Here is a 19,338-nt window from a genome sequence, read left to right on the forward strand (position 1 = left end):
TCAGCCCACGCCCACCGACGCCGTTTCCATGGCAGCGGAGAGGCGGGACCCGCCGTTGCCGTGTCGGCACCTCTTCCACCCCCCGCCGCCGTTGCCAGGGCGCTCACTGTGACTGACGTTCTGGGCCGTTCCCTCCGGCGGAAGCACGTTGTCACCTTTGACCCCGTCGCCTCGGCAACCGCCTTCCCGGGCGGCGGTTGCCCGGCAACGGCGACGCGGAGCCGCCATGGAGGCGAGGTCGCTGCCCGCCGCGCTGGAGCTGGTGGCCGGCGGCGGCGCGGGGCTGAGCCCGGAGAAGCGGGCGGTGCTGGGGGCCTCGCTGCTGCTCCTCCAGCGCGACTACCGCTTCGAGCGGGTCTGGTTCTGGGGCTGCATCCAGGGCGTGCGCGGCGCCTATTACATCGCTGAGGGGCTGGGCCCCGACCGCGCCGCGCCCCGCAGCCGCCTCTACAGGTGCGGAGGGCCCGGCCGGGCCTCACCTACCCTGCGTGCTGGGGACGGGCACCGTCCTGGGGAGAGGGGGCAGGAGAGGCCTAAACGGCCTCGGGAGGGCGGTCTGGGGAGTGATGGGAGACGAGAGGGGCCTGGGAAGCCGGGGCGGGGGGAGCCTTGACCTGAGGATCCTGACCCTGAGGATCCTGGCCCTGAGGAGCCTGGCAAGGCTGCATCCAGCTTAACTGGCTCGGGCCTGTGTCGTGCTTGTCACTGGCAGCTTGAACTGCGTGGAATGGAGCCTCCTGCCACCGGCGACTGGGGAGGTGGTTGCGCGGGCAGCGCTGCTGCAGGGCCGCTTCCAGGGGGATCCCTCTTTCGAGTACGTGTGCACTGGGATAAGCGCAGAAGACGCTGAGCGGTTGTTTGCAGATGGTAAGCAGGTAAATACAGCGAAACGCTTGCGAGCTCTCTTTGCTACAGCTGTGCCCCTCGTGCTGGACAGGTGGCGGCTCCTTCTTGTGTGCAGTAAGCAGCCTGAGCCCGTGCTAGGGCAGGATACACATGTCTTCCTCTTTTCCATCATAGCACAGCGGTGGCTTCCCGATTGAACTCTAACTGTGGTTACTCCTGGAGTTAGATACAGCTGGGAAACATTCTTCCTGGTTTATGTTTTATTACGCACGGTTGGCACCAGCTGTCATTGCCATCTCTGAAGCTTTACGTAGGAACTGCAGGTACCATTCTTGGTAACTGAATGAACAAGTCATAAGTAGCGTAACTGAGAGGGAGGAAAGGATGGGTGAAGGAAGGGACAGTCAATTCTCTGGTGAGTCTAGACTGTCTGCTCCTAGCCGCATTCTTATGAGAAGAACGTTCCATTTGTCGTCCTCTTAGTGCCATCGGGCTCCAAGCTGATGAGTCTGTTGTGCTTTCTATTGCCACTTCAAGTTTATTTTCAGAAATGTCAACTAGGAAAGCCCTGCCTTTAAAATTTGCCTATTTTCCTTTAAAGCCTGTGATCAAGGAGGAGGCCCGGCTCATAGCTACGATAGAACAGATAGACAGAGCAGTTGGTATCGTCCCCCGGGGGGCATTTGTGAAGACTCCCCTTGGGTCTGTGCACGAAAACAGAAACTTTGAAGGTAAATTCTCATTGGCTTTATCGGGATCAACTGTACTTTGATCACGAAGGCTGCAAAGGAAGATGCTTTTCTCTAGTTGACGTTTTGATTCCAGGTTTATTTTTCTCTTGGGTAAGAGGAACAGGGAGGAGAGAATCCAATATCACTAACGTTAAGGTGCATGATTCAACTCAGGAAGGTGGGAGGAAAGTCAGTAATGGCTCTGAGTCATTAAACCTGGAGTTTCTTTTTTCTCTGTGTATAGTTTATGTCAGTGTTTAGCGATTATAGCTGCAGTGAATTCTCAACCTAGATATAGAATGTAACCAAACGGTCACAGAGAGTTGGTCTCAGCTCAGTGCCTGTTGCTGTTAGCATGGACTGCAACCCACAGCGTGGAGGAGTGCTGCCACCCATGTCTGGCAAGTCTTTGCTCTTCTGGGGGGTCCAGTGAAAAAAAGATTGTGATTCTGTCCCATGCTGTGAGTGTTGAAGAGCCAATATGGCATCCGATGGTGTAGCGGATGTTGGCCCAGCTCACTGTATTAACGGTCACCAACGGCTCTTTGCAGGTCTGTCTTTGACGGAGGCAAAAAAGTTAAGTTCCTATTTCCATTTTACTGAGCCTGTTAACCTGAAGAATAAAACCCTGCTGGAAAAGGCTGATCTGGACCCATCCACTGACTTTCTAGACTCTCTGGAGCATGATATCCCACAAGGTAAAGGTAACAGAATCAAAAGGTGCAGTGAAAGGGAAAGTAGTCTGAGTAGCCTGGGAATTGCTGGGAGACGAGGCGTGGGTCACTGTTGGGTCACTTTGGAGTTGTTATGTTTGGGGAAATCATAGAATCATAGAATGGCCTGGGTTGGAAGGGACCCCAAGGATCATAGAGTTCCAACCCCCCTGCCACAGGCAGGGCCAGCAACCTCCAGGCCTGGATCTACACAAGGCTGCCCAGGGCCCCATCCAACTTGGTCCTGAACACCTCCAGGGATGGGGCATCCACCACCTCTCTGGTCAGCCTGTTCCAGCACCTCACCACTCTCTCTGCAAAAAATTTCCCCCTAACATATAAAACCTTCCTTCCTTTAGCTTTAGTCCCTTCCCCCTTGTCCTGCCATCAGCTAGCCTTTTAAAAAGTTGATTCCTCTCTTGTTTGTATGCTCCCTTCAGGTACTGGAAGGCTGCAATGAGGTTCCCCCGCAGCCTTCTCTTCCTGTTAATCTGTAAATGAACTTTATCCTTTCCTAACTATTGTGCTGAATTAAATTACAGATGCTTACAATGGTACTATGTAAGAGTACCAGGGCTGTAACATCCTCACAACAGGTCTTCTGACCACACCAGCAGTTACCACCTCTGCTTGAGTGGCGTGCTCTCTCCTGACTCCTGTAAAGCCTGTGACAGCTGGTGTCTCTATGGGGAGAGATAACTCTGCCAGCGATAGAGGGAGTTTATGTAGCTTGAAGTATTTCACACCTCTCCTCCCACCCAGTATTGCTCTTCTTTATCTAAATGGGCTCTCATTAACGCTAAACTGATATCTCTAAGGGGCAGAATTCAAACTTTCCCTTTGATAAACTGTGTTAGAAATGCCATAGTGTGAAGTAATCTGTTAATCTAGTGGGATTACACGTGGTAGGAGGAGAAAAGAAAACACTGAAATATCTCTTCAGTTCACATCTCCACTGTTCTGCTGGGCAACTGTTTATTATACTTATAAGCTCTCTTTCAGGAATTCCACTGGCAGGATATTTCTCTAAAGAGATGGGAATGACTTGTGATTTGTTTCTAAACACTTTTTGCTGATTTTCTGCATTTTGCAGATTGGGCCAAGCATTTTCACATCCTGCTGTCTAGGAGGATTCTTGGGATACAACCAGAATTTAGGTTTGCTCTTTTATTCCTATCCTGGAATAGCAGGGTAGGATAGTAGGCATTTTGTGCCAGACGGAATTGGCTAGAAGGACAGTGAATTTCCAGCGCTGTAAATAGCTTTTCAGGCTTTGTCATATAGACATATACATATATATACACACACAAGTATATACTTATATATACATATATATATATATATATATATATAAGTATTGCCCAATTTGCATCACAGAGCTGGTTTTAGCCACTTTCAGCTGTAATGGAGAATGGCACCTTCAAAAGATTACAGATCACATTCTGCAGTGTTTCTCTAGTTCAAGGGACCAGGCAACTGGCAGGTCATTTGTGAAGATGGCAGCTTTTGGAAAGTATTTAAATCAAGCTTGACTTGCAGCTGTATTTACCCAGTGGCAGGCAGAAAGCGGGGCTCAGTTGTGTGGCTGTCACCTTTGTCTCGTGTGGCAGCTGAGGTCTGTGTAAGTGTGCACCTTTACTCCTTTCCTGGGAGGCTGTTGCTGTTAGTGTTGGTCTCAGCCTCCTCGAAAAAAGTTGCTTCTCAAAGTCTTCCTGAGCTCAAGTGCAGCTGAGTGCTTCCTAATGGAAGGGAAGATTCATCACTGCACCCGCGCAGCTCGCTCTGTGTTCACAGAATCACAGACTGCTTTGGGTTGAAAGGGACCTCAGAGATCATCTAGTTCCAACCCCCTGCCATGGGCAGGGATACCCTCCACTAGCCCAGGTTGCCCAAAGCCTCATCCAGCCTGGCCTTGAACACTGCCAGGGAGGGGGCAGCCACAGCTTCTCTGGGCACCCTGTGCCAGGGCCTCACTGCCCTCACAGGGAAGAATTTTTTCCAATATCTCATCTAAATCTGCCCTCTTTCAGTTTAAACCCATGGCCCCTTTTCCTGTCACTGCCCTCCCTGATAAAGAGTCCTCCTCCAGTTTTGTCCTGCTCTTTCTTGGACTGAAGCCGGGGATTGATGGAAAAAGCTTTTCAGGTGAAGGAACTAAGACAGGAACTGGTTACTGGATCAGCAAGACATGTAGCCCCTCTAATTGCACTCTGTCATATGCAGATAGAGGGGCTGACATTAAAGAATGATCAATACACACACACACACCCTTATCAAGCATTCAGGTTGCCCATAGTTGTGGTTGCTTGTGAAAATGTGGTGGAAAAGAAAGAACAGAGGGCAGACACAGGCTTTCTGCTGCTTTCACCAGCATGGCTCTGCCAAAGTCACTCACTCCTGGTTGCAAGGCACTCAGACTGTGGTTCTTGGGGTCACTTTCCTTCCACTCTGCCAGTGCATGTGGGTCCTGACCCAGAGCAGACGGTGCTTTTTCTGTTTCCTGACATGTTCATAGATCTGGCAAATCCCCTCATTTTGACATGAGGCTTTTCTTGCCTCTCCTGGCTAGATTCTCTCTTGGACAGTTACTGTCAGAGCAGAAATAGGAATTCGTGTATCTATTGCACCTAGAATTGTGACTGAAGCCAGAATCATCTCTGGCCTCAAGGAATACACAAAAAATTGACCAAGGGTGAGCGACATCTGGGTGATGCTCCCAGCCTGCACTGGCTAGAATTTCCCAAGCATCTTAAAAGACCTAAAGAACAGGTCTCAGAGATTAAGGGGTGACTTTAACCTAAAAGTAACGACTCTGTTGGAATAGTGTTCTTTATTAATTGGAGACTGAGCATCTGTGAAGGCTGTGAAGGGGGTAACTGTCATAAAATGTATGGTGTGTCATCATAGGAGAGCAGAGGTGTCTTGCAGAATGGAAAGTTGGAGGCAGAGAGAACATTTTATGTGACAGCTGAGAGGTGGGAAGAAAGGAAGTTAAAACCAGGTTGAATAAAGGGAACAAGGGTAAAAGTGCAAGACTGGAAAACCTGGAGTTTTTTAGCAAAACCGTCTGCCAACCTTATCTTTACCAGTGGTATCTGTGGTGATTGCAGGTTCCAGATTCTGTTTCTGTATCTATCTATCAGGTTATCTGTGCACTTTAAGAGTTCAGAATATGTTGCTGCTCCTCCCTTAATCACACTCTGAGTCTTGTCTTTTTTTTTCTTGGAGCCTCAGCTCCCAGAGACAAGTGACAGCCTGACTTAGCTTTTAATAAAAAAAAGTACATTTTCATAAAGTGATGGTAGAGAAAAGTGGGAGAATGTGAACCCTGTCTCAAAAGCTTCATCTCCTTTAAAGTCTCCAGCTCTGAGCCAAACTCCTGCATTGGAGTGGCCTGGCTGATGGTTTCTGAACACGGAGGGGCTGCGATACTGATCTTCTGACACCGCAGTATCAGATCATGCAGTGCCCCACTCTGATCCAAATGGCCAGCTGGCCAGAAGGTTGCATGCTGGGATCTGTAGGCTTTGCTGGCCATATGTCTGCATTAAAGATAAGCTTGTTTGCTCTACTCTGAGCAGACAATCTGCTCAACTTTATGCACAATTAGATGTGGCCTTTCAGCTGCTGGCAGATCGCCAGCACGGTCCTCTCTGCTGCATGGAGTTGGGCACCCGGAGCGATAACGTTGCAGGAACTGGTCCTGGCAGTTTTGCTTGTAGAGAATGGAATGGCAAAGCAAATAGCAATAATTCCTAGCATGCTACAGCATTTTCACTCAGTGACCTAATGTTGGGTAGATATGAAATAACAGTCACTTGACAGGCGTTGGCATGATGGGGAAGGTGAAAATGGAGGGGATAAGGATGAATTTAATGTGACCGTAGTCAGGCAAGGATGAAGGGGATGGGAGAAAGCCTAAGGTACTAGTGTGGAATGGAAAGCTGGACAAGAAGCAAAATAGGGGATAGAGACTTCAGTTCTTTGGTGCCTTCAAATGACATTTCAGAAAAGCAATAACTCCACTCTGAAGGTTTGTTAGAGATTCCTGGCTCAAAGTGATTCCAGATCACTTTGAGATGGAGATAAGGGACACCAACAGGGCACTGTTAAAACCTGATGCCGGAGCAGAGGTATGTCAGAGGCAAAGAAAAATGTAGACAGGAAAAGATGTGAGTGTCAGAAGTCCTGACTCCCAGTCAAGAAATGGCTGCTTTTGGCTATTGCAGGTCACTGGTAAAACTAGGAATTACAATTAAAAAGAAAGTTGGGGACAATTAATGTTTGATATAAACTGGAGTTGATAATGAGTAGAAAATGACAAAGGAAGCTGGGATAACCTGGAATAATCCGTGACAACTTAAGCAGGACTTTTTAAAGTGTATTGAGAGAAAAAGTAAGCATAGTAGTGGTACTGGAAACCATCACTAAAGAGTGATGGTAAAAAGGCTGATAAGAATGTGGAAGGCAGAAATGCTCAATATTTCTTTTTGGGTTTGTTTTTGGAAAGAATATGTACTCATGTAAAATTAATGTAATACCTTTTCAGGCAGTTTTCAGCCTGTTTGCTAAGGGAGGCTAGAGTTGAGCGACCTCTTCTGTTTGACAAAAAATGAAAATGGCAGAGCCAGAGAAGGCACTCCTAAAATCATTATCTCAGGAGACTTGTGATGCTAACCTTTAGCAAATCCCAGCATTGCAGAAATATTCCCCATAACTGTTCTTGATTAGTAGCTGTGATTCAGAAATCACTGAATTTCTGGAAGGGGTCAGAAGGGGATTCAGCTGGAACCAGTACCAGTGCTGATATTCTTCAGCTTACACACAAGTGATCTAGAAGTAAGGGATTCGTGGAGGGACAAAAAATGACAAGACAGTTAAAGAGATCAGGTAAACTGGGTTTATTAAATACAGTACATTTTGATGTAGCTACCTGCAAAATCACATATCTGAGAGCAGGGACTGGAAGCCAGACTTGTACTCTGGAATATGTGGCTCTGAAAAGAAATCCAGGCACAACCACCAAACACCAGCTCCCAGTCTGATCCTGAAGGTGTGTAAACAAGGGCATAGCAAATAGGATCAGGAAGGTGACTTGACTTTTGCATATACTGTCAGTGGAATCAGGACTGGATTACTGCACATTGCAAAACTGGAGAGAAAAGAGCCACGAAATGATTCAAGGGCTGGTGAGAGACATAAACAGTTCAATCTGTTTACCTTACAGAAAAGAGCATGAGAATGGCTGTACTACACTGTGTAAATACTCCATGGAGTTAAGTATTGGGTACTGAAGTTCTATGTACTATAATAGAGAAAGGCATAGCAGGAATCAGTGGCTGAAAATTATCCCCAGAAAAACTAAAATGAAAAATTAGGTACAAATTTTAACAGTGAAATGACTACCAGCTACCAAATGCAATGGATGAGTCTGTGCCTCTTGGTATCTTAGCTTCTTCTTGGGAATTATTTTAGTCAAACACCAATACAAGTGTCCAGTACTCCCAGGCATGAGTAACTGAGTTCAGTTTAATGGGCAGTGGCATGTAGGAGTCCAGAACAGATGATTTCTTGGTATGCTTGGCTGTAAACTTGACGATGGCTGCAGAGGGGGATATTTAGCTCAGGCTTCTTCACTGTCAGTGACTATAAAACAAAGGTGACAATGGCCTCCAAATGCTAATTGCAGGCCTTTCAGTACAGTTGACATTGCTTCCTGAACTATGCTGCATGAGGGGTCAGAAGAGGACTGAGGAGATTCCTGACTTACCACTGTCCATTGTGCAGGGTGAACGGATGAGAACCAACCCCTGAGATGTAGTTGCTGACTCTGTAATGCTGAGAGAGATTTTATAGCATCACTCTGAGTAGGTATACAGTGGCCAGGTGGATCGTGCTGAGTCCTTGCCCACTTACTGTTTCAAGATTCAGCTACAGAAAGAGGAGAAGTGCTTAGACAGACAATCATTTCAGCTCTTATACCATTTCAACAGTGGAGGAGGTGACAGCCACTCAGCCTGTAGCTCCAATTTATTCACCCAAACGCGCAGTGTTTTTGGAGCGTTCCTTCTTGATACAGCATTATAAAGGGATTTGTGACTATTGCCCTGGCTGAATACTTTGGGCAGAAGCCTTTCTGTAAGCTCCCTGAACAGTAGCCTGGGTTAGAACACTAAACTCCTGTTCCTGAGCTCCATGAGCACGCTACTTATGGGTTTGGCAAAAGCTGGTGCTTAACAGTCCCTTGAAGATGGAGAGGTCACATTTTTAAGTGGGAGATAGTTTCCTTCAGCCACTCTCAGGACCCATTTTGGTAGCCCCATCCTGGCTGCCCCAGAAGCCCAGGTGCTGGGAGGAACAGACCTAGGAGACACAAACCTGCTTTATCTCCATGCATTAACGCAGCTAATTAACTTCCTTTTGACCCACCCCTCCAGGCGATTAATCTCCTATCAGCCTCTGTCTCCTGCCATTCGAAGAGCCTGTGTCTGCAGAGAGGTATTTACAACCCGGAGCAGCCAGCAGAGAGCAAGTTGGTGCCTTATCAGGGCTCTGAGACAAATGGCTGCCTATCTTCCCCAGCGGCCTCGCAAACTCCAGCAAAGTGCTGTGCTGGGCTGGCCACCTACTTTCACCCATCCTCCCTTCACCGCTAACATTTCACAGATGTGACCTGAGCCCTCCCCTTGCCTTTCTTAACAATAAGCAGCACCTCCCCAGCTCCGTGAAAGCTGAGAGCAAGAGCACTTTACTCCTTATCCTGCCAAGAGCCACGCGGGGACAAGGCTTTTCAAGCTGTCTCACTGAAATCCAAACTAAAAGACACATAATGAATGAGGGGACGGTGCTTCCCGTTAGCAGGGAGAAAAAGAGGTAGCCAAAATCTAGACCACGATGCCTAGTGTGGCTCAAAGGTGGATAGGAGAGGTGATCCCTAAGCTCGGTGAGTGTGTGAGGCTGAGCTACAGAATCCCTTGGAGCTACCTGACGTTCACACAAGTGGTTTTGACAAACAAGCTTTACAACACAGGGGTACAGGAGGAGCAGAACAGATGAGTGTGCATCAGAGCGGTTGGCTTTCGACGTGGGGATCGAATCGAAGAGCTGGCCCGATGGGTTGTTAGTTAAAGCATCCGTACCTGAGTTTCTCTGCTGAAGCTGGTCAGGCAGCCCCGAGCTGTAATGCCAGGTGGCCGTAGCTGCTGCCTTCCAGCAGGGCGCACTATGGTGTCAGCATTGTCAGTGCCGAGTACGGAAAAGGAAACCAGAGAAAAATAAGACGAGAAAGAAATGCACCAAGAGCAGCATCAAACTGAGGAGAAGGTATGGCCAGAGTTTCCAGACTGTGTGTGGTATACTGACCTCCTGAACTGTAGGTATGGAGAAGAGACTCTGGCCAAGCTTAGGCAATTTCTGTAACAGTCACTGGACTTCTCAGGAGCTTTCTTAGCATCCTTAGTGATCACAGGCATGTGATGGACATACACAAATACATATGTATGTCTCCTGTATCCTTCAAAAATAGAGACATGCTTAATTTTTGCTAATGATGGGTGGACTAGAGAGCCTTTGGAGACTATTAGGGCCACTCCTGCAGTGATCCAAGAGTTGCCTGGGAACAATACGAGATGTTGTCCCTCCTACAAGCTGGGGTGCTGCCAGCTCAGGAGTTCAGGATCAGACTGGAACATCTCACGTGGCAGCACAGCAGGAGGACTCCAGAGCCAGCTAGTATTATAGCTTTTGACTGGCTGTCCACGGTCTGCCTTGATTTCTGGAAGGGAGTCTGCTTTCCTTGGGCTTTGTTTCTATGGGTAATAGAGCTGTGCATTCACTGCTTTGGGGTCTGTATCACCTCAGGGGTCTTGTTTAGTCAGAGGCCTGGGATGAGTTTATACTGGAGCAGGACTACCTATCAACTGAGAGCTGTGGTGGAGTCTTCAGTCCTCCTGACTGCTGCTGGGAAAGAATGAGGACAGAAGCGTAGTCTTGGTAGCCACTTTCCAGGGACTGTGTGTAAAGTTTTTCCTCCTCAGTAAAAGCAGCCACTGCCCACCCTGTCTCCATTTCAGCTCCTGGTTCACTGGACACGAAAAGGAGATGAACTTTTAGTCTGAAGTGATGGGAAATGCTGGTAAAGCCTTTTAGAAACAGAAGTTGTACTACAGTCTTATCGCTGCATCAGTCAGCCTTGGCCTAACTCTTTCTCTAGGGAATGATGAAAAATGACTTGCGAGGGAAAACCTGGAGCAGTCTGTGTGTCACTGAAGTCAGAACGAGCGATCTGTTTCTGAGAAGGCTCCACATAAAGAGTGGCAGCAGCTCCTGCCCGTGCAGCAGTTGGTGTTGGTGCCAGCCCCACACACAGCTTTGCTTTGCCAGTCGCTGCCCTTTTGGCCATAGACCTTTTGCAGGAAGGAAGGAAGTCAGCGGGTGTTGTTGTACTGTACACAGTGACACAGGTTGAAATTCTGCGTGCTGAAGGGGTGTGTGGCTGTGTGTAGAGGGAGAAGGACAAGGGACAGTTGATCTATGGGTGTATTTGTACAGCATTTGTGCCGTGAAGAGACGGCTGGGCTACCCCAAGCATTAGGAGCTGCTTAGGCATCTTTAATATTCAGAATTAGCTTGAGTAGCAACACAACGGCGCTGTGCTGTGTGGAAATGCTCAGTGTGACAGCCTGCTCAGAAACTGGTAAACTCTTTGGGTAATTTGGGCCAGAATTGGTATCTAGTTTGGTATGAAAATACGAAGAATTTATAATCTGAGACATCTGTTCCTTGTCCTAAGCCCTTTTAACTAGTCCTGCTAATTCGGTGATGAAGTAAGAAGTGCAACCAGGGGGACTGGCAGGGTTTGCAGCCTTGCCCCTGCTGCAGGAGAGTGAATTGGAGTGCTCTAAGCATTTGGTGGGTTTTGAATCCCAGCATCGACTGCTTTGTGTTCTCTCAGAATTCAGAGATCAATGTGAGGTTCTTTGCCCCTAATCCAGCCCCTGTTCATCATTATCACCTCCTCAAAGTGGCCACTGCTTTGTTATCAGGAGAGGCAAAATCTTACAAGGTGGCCATAATCTCCTCTGAGAGTCAGATATATTCTCCCGTGGGTAAGAAAGTGACAGTGACCGAAAGCTCTAGGGGGAAGCAGGCTAGAACAAAGCTGTCCATTGCACCCTTTCATCAAACTGTTAATCTTTCTTTCAAAGACATCACATTTGTTTGGTGACAAAAGCCCCAAAGAAGCTGAATTGAGCCTGAAATCCTGTAGCAAGATTTAGAGGAAGCGTCTTTCATTCCGAGCAGGGAGGGGCGAGAGACTCCTTCTTTTTCTGCCCACCAACCAATGGGCGCAGAGAAGCCCACGAAGGTGACGGATTAATGCAGGGGCTCCCCAGGTAGATGCTACGTGACTCCTGGCACGCTCCAAAAACGTTTCCACAGCGACCAGCTGAACAAGAAATATGGAGTGTGACGGGATCCAGCGTAAACCTGGGCTTTGGAAGGAGGGTGCTCTGCCACTCGGAGAGATTTCTAAATTTGCTACAGGAGACCAAGACAGAGTGATCTGTATTGTAGTTGTCAGAATCCAAATAGCAGGGATTTTAATCAGTTTTTCCTATTGCTTTTATGTTTTGATTGCATATTGTCTTGCTGTTTCCTCTAGTGTGCAGCCCCATTCCAAATCTTTGTTCTGGATGCTTTCTGTGCAAAGCCTGCATCTTTTTCTTAACAACCACCACCACAAAAAAAAAAAAAAAAAAAGCAAAAAGCATTCTAGCTCTATTGTAACTATCAGGTGAATTTCAGACTAAAGGGCAAATTAACTGGGCTATAAGGGAGGTCGTAATTGGATGTGTATTACTCGAGTGCTAGCTTTTTCAGTCTTTCCCATCCTTTGCTGTTCATTTATGTCTGTGTATTGTCCCTTCTTTTGTGTTGGCATTGCTGTCTCTGCAGCCAGATTCCAGATGGAAAAAATAACTTTACATTTGGCTAGATTATTTTCCAGCCAGATTGTTTTCCCTGACCTGGTTCACTGAGTTGTAGATACACTTTTGTGGTCTCTATGATGGAAATGATGAAGGGGGCAATAAGGGTTTGAGAGCAGAGGCTGCTTCAATAGGATAAAGCAGCACAGTTGTCAGGTACCTGAGTACAGCCTGAGTACTGGAGGCACCTGAATACTGTGTGTCTGGGACAATACTGCCATTCCCAAGTCTTCCCTGTCAGCAGGAAACAGGTATTCTGTGTGTAAACAAAAGGCCCAGGCCTGTCTTAATCATTTGTGCTGAAGAGGAATCCCCAGTGGGAAAGGATAATGGAGAGAAAAAGCCTCTGAAGTAAGATCGTTCTAATTTGAGGTTTGGGCATGGTTGTATTTGTGTGTCAAAGACGTGGCAGGCATTAGGACCATGCAAGAGCTGCTTGGCAGCATCTGACTGTTTGTAAGCTGTGCTTCCCTGGCTCCTGAGGCTTTTTAAAATAGTACTGAACCTGCAGCCAGTCTGGTTTTATTTGCTTATTATTAAATAGTTATATGGGGAATTGGAAATATTGACAGCAGCGTTAACATATGGGGTGCAGGTGGTGTGTCAAGTAAATGAGAAGAGATTTAGTTTGCAGCCAGTAAGTGGCATGAAGGAGTTTGAGCCCCACGTGAGGGTGTTGGGCTGTGTCCTTACGGCTGTTCGGCTGCGTGTGAAACGCCCGCGTGGTGAGCTCTGCGGAGAGCCAGAGCACAGTGACCTTTCCCTACAGCTGCTCCGCTTTGCAGTTTGTCTTTGCTCCCTGCGGACAGCAAATTAGGAGTAGGAAGCTCTTCCCAGTGTAGGGTTTTCTGTTGGAGGGAAATGGAAGTGAAATCCCAGGGGTGTAGCGTAGCGTTGTCAGAGCCAAGTGCGTAGGGTCAGGCGGTGAAGCCGGGGCTGCTTTTGCGAAGGGAGTCGGTGGTGTTGCCCCTCTCTGGGTGTCAATGTTTGTCCTGTAACTGGGTACCTGACTGCCAGGTGGGCTCTAGCCCGCTCTCGTGGCCGTGTATATTGTGGTAATGGTATGAGCTGCTTTTCCCTCGAGACGTTTCCTCCTTTGAAGAGGAATTGATAATGTCACTTTTACATCCCTCTCTTGAGCTTTTGCAACATGGAACCTCTGTATCAGGCTGTCTGGGTCTTGAAGCTGCTGCTTCTCCAGCTTGCACTGCAACGAGGTGTTTCCGAATCAGCTCTGAAGCAGCAGTGTTAGGAGAGGTCATGCTGAAAGTGGACCAGTTACAGCAGGAAAGTTCTTCTGCAAACAGCCTTCTTAAAAGGCTTTTGTTTAAAAGCTCATGTCTCATGCACCCTATTGCCTCTGTGAATTACAAGATTCATCCCATAGCAGAGACAGGCGTGGGGTGGGGGATGAGACAGGGATTTCTATTGGCGACTGGGAAGGAAGAAGAAGCTGCGAAGGAGGTTGACTTTTGAAATTCAGCCCTGGTGTCCTGGCAGCTGTTGAAGGGCCATAAAAAAAGGCAGCGGTTTAACACTGCGTGAGCATCAGGATCTTCAAAGCACTTTCTTGTTTGGGAAAGATGTAAGGAACTCCTCAGAATTCCTGCTTGTGCTTGGAGGGGTGGAGGCTGCAGCTTGATCCAAAGGGGGAATAGGAAGCTCCAGATCTTCATCCAGCGGATATTTTTCCCATGCTCTTTCCTCCCACACAGCAGCTCCCTCCCTTCCCTTCTGGAGAAGCAACAGGCAATAGTTTCAGCACAGACAGTGCTTGGCTTCCCTAGGTTTGGTGGGTGCAGCTTAAGAACTAACTTGCTCTTTTAAAAAAAAAAGTATTTTGAAGAATGGAAGAGCAGTGTTACTGTGAGAAATCTCTAGTGTGAGAGCAGTGACCTCCAGTTCCCTGCACCTCAGTGAGCTTTGTGTGATGACTGAAGTTAACTCTGCTGCCTGGTTCAGGGACAACACAGACTACAGCTCACATGTAGATGCAAGTTAAAATCAGTATTCAACTCCAGGAAAGCCAGCTTTTGCCTGTTGTTTTGGTTTTAGTTGTATTCCCTCCAATGCAAATAACATTATTTTTTTTTCCTGGCTTTTATCTAAGAGTCTTTTTGTACCCTACAGACCGACACTCTGAGCCTCCCAGCCTCTCAGACTTGTTTGTCTGACACAGGGGCAATGATGAGCACAGGGACTGCCCTGGGATATTCTGAGCCAGTTTTAGGAATGATTGAACCCAGCTTCCTCTGTCTGTGTTTTTATAGTAATAGACACCTACACCTACCTGTGCAATGGCTTGACTCCAGAACCATTTGTTATACCAGGGATGTTTAAAACAAAAGAGAGAGAAAAGCGATTAAAGCAGCATTTAATTTTTGTAATTCTCCTCATTGCTTTTGATACTGTTTCATTAAATGTATTTCTAAGGTTTTCTCTTGAAGGAGGAAAGAAGGCATATTAATTTTAAGCAATTATTTCATACTGATCATTACCTACTGATTAGAGTACTTTCAGTGATTTGTGACATTATTTCAAACTCCCACAAGAAAGATGGACCTGCAAAAGCATCTTCTTGTTTGGAGACTGTGAGGTTTTGAGCTGTGATGGAAAAGAATACAATTGCCTCGGATCTTTCAAAGAGAGCATCTTTCTCCATGTCTTAAGAGTTCAAATATCTATCTACCTACCTACCTATCTCATATATATATATATATCTTCCTGGACCACTTCCTCAAATGCTGCTAATGTATGGAAAAAATACATGTGCCTTAATTTCTTCATTTAAAGAAAAGCAGCAAAGTGAGCAGATAGGTTCCACAACTTTAATGTGTTTAATGCTTCTTAGAAGACAGACACCAGCACTGTGTATCAAATGCAGCTTCTGACTGGGTTTTGCCATGTTGCAAAATCCAGGCTGGGAAAGTATCCTGAATAAATCACCTTCAATATCTGGGCTAGAAAAATATCCCCAGCGATCTGGTTAGTAAAAGGTGGAATGTGGTGCTGCTGCTGTTTGGCTCTGCAGAATGAAGAGCAGTTCTGTGAGTAATCACAATTCTGGCTGAAAGCAGGATCTGAGTGAAAATGAAATGACAGTTGCAGTTTCCTGTATTTTTTCTCGTCCTCAACCTATGTTGTGTCAGTCTGGTGGGGCTGCCCTTTAGTAACCTGTGGCTCTCACTTCACAGGAAGACTTATGCACCATCAGCAAACCTTTATTGTCTGTATTTGCCTAGAACTAGCTGCAGAACCAACAATCAGAGGAAAAATATAACAAGAAAATGTTCCCCAAAGGTCTCACATTTATGAAATGACAAATTTGAGCCCATTGAGAGTCTGCAGCTTTCCCAGGTGGCAGGGAAATGAGGCAGCTGCACATCACAGCCTTCAGAAATGTAGTGTAAAAGTGAAAGGAGCTGCCTTCAGTTACCTCTGTCCATTTCTGCCAGGCGTGAAGGTGCACGGCAAGTTCCTTTGATCAGCACAATTAACTCCTGATGAATCTCCAGAGCTTGATAACCCTGTGTAGCACTGGGTAAATGTTCTGAGATCATGGATCCATGTACTGTATTGCCCCAGAGCATAGATAAGGGGATTTAATCAAAGTTGAGCTTGATTTGCTCTACCTTTCCTATGAATTTGTCCATGAAAAAGAAGTCTGAATCCAGATGTAGTTCCAGAGAACATTAATATCCCTGTTTTCCCTCTCACCTTCCCCACTTGTCACACTTCAGGCATTTATTTTTGTTCTTTTAAAATAGTTTAGAGCAGAGGGTTCATCAGTGTACATGAGCATACACATACAAGCTATCACAGGCTGCTGGATGCTGTCAGTATATTGGGAGGCATTAGCAAACTAGATAATCTCTAAAGGCTTTCAACAGCACGGCAAGGCTCAGTCCTGTCCTTAGAGACTTCTCAGGGGACTGGCCCTAAACAAAACACAATGAGAGCTCTTCATTCCATGATCTTTTTTGTCAGAAACATTGCCAAAAGTTTACAGTCACCCCTGCAAACCATGTGTAAAACTGCAGCAAGAACCACCAGTATTCAGATAACAGGCTCAAGTTCCAACTGCAGGAATCCTGTACCAGAAGCAGTCAGTTCAGTGTTCAGAGAAGAGGAAAAAGTGATTTGTCACAATTACATTCAGAACCCACGTGCTCAGCACCCCTATGCTGAAAACTTGTAGAGGCAAAGTTCAAGAAACTGTTGGAAAGCTTGTCCTTTGACAGCAGATGGCTGTAGTGCTTCAGCCACTAGATATCTGTCCTGTAGTGAAGTGCTCTTCATCTGGGTTTCCATGCTACCCAAGTAGTGAAGCTTCTAAAGAAAATGCAGATTTTTTGTGAGACCCAATCGGTCAGAACTTAAAATCCCAGCGACTGAACCACAATATGTGTATTAATTCCAGGTATGACAAAGATCCAGTCCAGTTTGTCTGGAGAGACTGCATGAGACTGGGGTTGCCTTGTATGTGAAACCACTGCTTGTGAAGACACTAGCTCATGATTTAACTGGGACCTGTGCAAAGAATGTCACAGTGCAAGGAGGAAGACACATGCCTGTACTGATCCTGCCCTTTGCCAAGTAGTGCTTTGTTTTACTGTGATTTCAGCTGTTGGTCTTTAGTGGAAACATGGAGCTCAGTGAGTCAGCAGCAAGCTCTCCTGTGCAGAAATCTCCCATCTCTCAGGACTGTGAAGGTCTCCTGTGTTTTGGTCCTGCAGCCAGTCAGTTGGTTAGGAAGTGGAGGGGCTGTCACAGAAGGCAGCCTGTTCTTGCAGTTGGTTTAGTTCCATGTTTGCACAGAACTGCGGAGAGTACTTTGAAAGATAACAGATCAAAGATGATTCAGGACTTCTGTTGCACTTACTATGGTCTAACAACCCCGTGGAACTTGCTACTGAAGGAGAAGGGCAAACAGTGGTGTCCAAGAAACTTTGAGAAGTACAGAAATACAAAGGCAAAAGATGGGTGACAGGTGAGCAGCACAACTTGTGACACCTGGCTTTCACAGGACTTCGGGGTATTCCTTTCCAATTCTGCAGCCACCATACATATGTTTCCCCTCAACTTCTCTCAAGCCCTCAACTAGTGTGGCTCTCCATTAGCTGCCTAAGACTCCCCATGTGCTGTGGGTGAGCGTGCAGGAGCCCCAAGCTAGGCACACACCCGTTACCCAGCCAGCTGCTGCCTCCTGGCCGCCAGGCAAGCCAAACAGCCCCAAACAAAGGGGCTGCATCCTGTGCAGACCTGCTGTAGGAACTTGGGGTGTTCAAGCCCTTCAGCCCGGTGTCGGAAGTGACTAAAATTGGCCAGGAGTCAGAAGTTAGTGGGAAGGAGAGGGACTGGCAGCTGACAGCAATCACAGAAGCCCTTCCCCAGGCTAACTATGACATGAGTATGCATGAGTCACAGCATAAAATTGATGAGCCTAAAATTATCTACAGGGATGAATACTGTCTAACTGGCCCAGCATATTATGGGCTGATTACTCTGGAACTGGCAGATTTTGGCTTTGGGTGCAGATAGGGTGACCGCTTGACTCTAGGCCAGGAGCAGCCTGACAGCTCCACTGCAATTTTTTCATCTGGGCTTGCTGCTTTTGCTTTTAGCTGAAGATTCACCAGGAACCTTCTTCCCTACATCGTAGCCCCTAGGCATTACTGGTTTGGTGCTGAAGCTGGTATTTTCTTCTCCTGGCAGCTCCTGGCCCTCGGGCATTGAATCCAAGCTGATGCTCCAGCCCTCTCCCCTCCGGCATTGTTCCCAGGCTGTTGTGTCAGACGCAAAACAAATACTCAGTGGCTCAGAGCTCCTTGCATTCAGGAGAAATTGCATTTCCACACTGGCTCTGAACCTCCTCTGCAGAGCCAAAGCAAAATTAATACAGAAACGAATCCCTTTGCCCCTACCACGCACATCCTCTTCAATGGTGGAGCCAAGAATGACTGAAGAGAATTAACCTTTTCTGTAAATCTCTCCGAGATAGGAAAAAACCCGTTTTTCACTTTCTCTTCTTCTTCCCCAGTCACTCCATCAGGGAAACCAGTCTTCCCTGGAGCAGGAAAGCACCACCCTCTTCCCACTACTAATGCTGCAAGTTTATTTTAAGAAGAAATCTCATCCCTCTGCAGGGTTGCTGTAGCTAGACTTGGCTCTCTATAGCTATTAGCTAGACCAAGTAGGTGGCAGAGCTTGTTAGAGTAACTTGCTGCCCACTCAGAAGCAGCCAAGAATAGCTGTAGCCTGGATCAAGTACACAAGTCTGGAGCTCCAAGGGTCCCTTCCTGTGACGCTTATGACATTACCATCATAGCCATGGGAATATGCTACTGTGTGAAACTAGACACACACATCTGGAAACAAGGGTCACCTATAACACTGAACTGACAACAGAAGAAAGGGCATCAAGGTTTCTTATCTCCTTGACTTCCCCCTTTTCAGGTGTCACAAACTCCAGTGCAGCCTTTGCACTGTTAACTGGTCAGGCAGAACCCTCCACAGTCCTACTCCCAGCTTAGGGACAGCTGGCTCCAAGAGCGCTGCCTCTTTCTCCTTTGCAGTGACTCATTAGCACATGTTTTCCCACAGGCTCCTGGAGTGTCCAGCTAGAGAAGGGAAGCACTGTGGTGGTGCTGCGGAGCCTGCTGTGGCTGGGACTGACCTTCTACCATGTCCCAGTGACCAAGCAATATGGCTACGTCTACTTTGGCACCGGCGAGAAGAACTTAGATCTGCCCTTCATGCTGTGATTCTGTCTGGGAGGAGGACTCAAGCACATTTAGATCTTACCCTTAGGAGATACTTGTTTACTGCTTGTTCTAATAAATGTGTGAAACCTCTGCACCTTCAGCAAGGCTCATTTGTGACCGGACTCTGGCCCCAATTCTTTTCCCAGGACTTTGCTGGGTGCAATCCTCCATCAGCTCCAGACTGACTTCCCTGTAATGTGTCACTGGAGATCCTTTAGCTAGTAACAAATGGCATTTTCTTCCATGTCAGGCAGAGCCCTAGGTCAGAAATCAAGCCTAGGCCATCTGTCTGGTT

The 19,338-nt window shown here is 47.1% G+C and overlaps 1 protein-coding gene across 1 annotated transcript; it reads left to right on the forward strand.

Moving 5' to 3' along the window:
* Positions 1 to 226: 226 nt before the first annotated feature.
* On the forward strand, positions 227 to 19,043 carry RSPH9 (radial spoke head component 9; the record flags this gene model as incomplete). The annotated part of the gene is made up of 5 exons (XM_084261942.1): positions 227 to 453; positions 713 to 875; positions 1,448 to 1,577; positions 2,129 to 2,275; positions 18,883 to 19,043. The coding sequence occupies 5 exons, from the start codon at positions 227 to 229 to the stop codon at positions 19,041 to 19,043; spliced, it is 828 nt and encodes a 275-aa protein (XP_084118068.1).
* Between the last annotated feature and the right edge of the window lie 295 nt (positions 19,044 to 19,338).

This window comes from Gallinula chloropus, assembly GCF_964237585.1.
Source record: "Gallinula chloropus genome assembly, chromosome: 3".
NCBI classification, from domain to species: Eukaryota; Metazoa; Chordata; class Aves; order Gruiformes; family Rallidae; genus Gallinula; species Gallinula chloropus.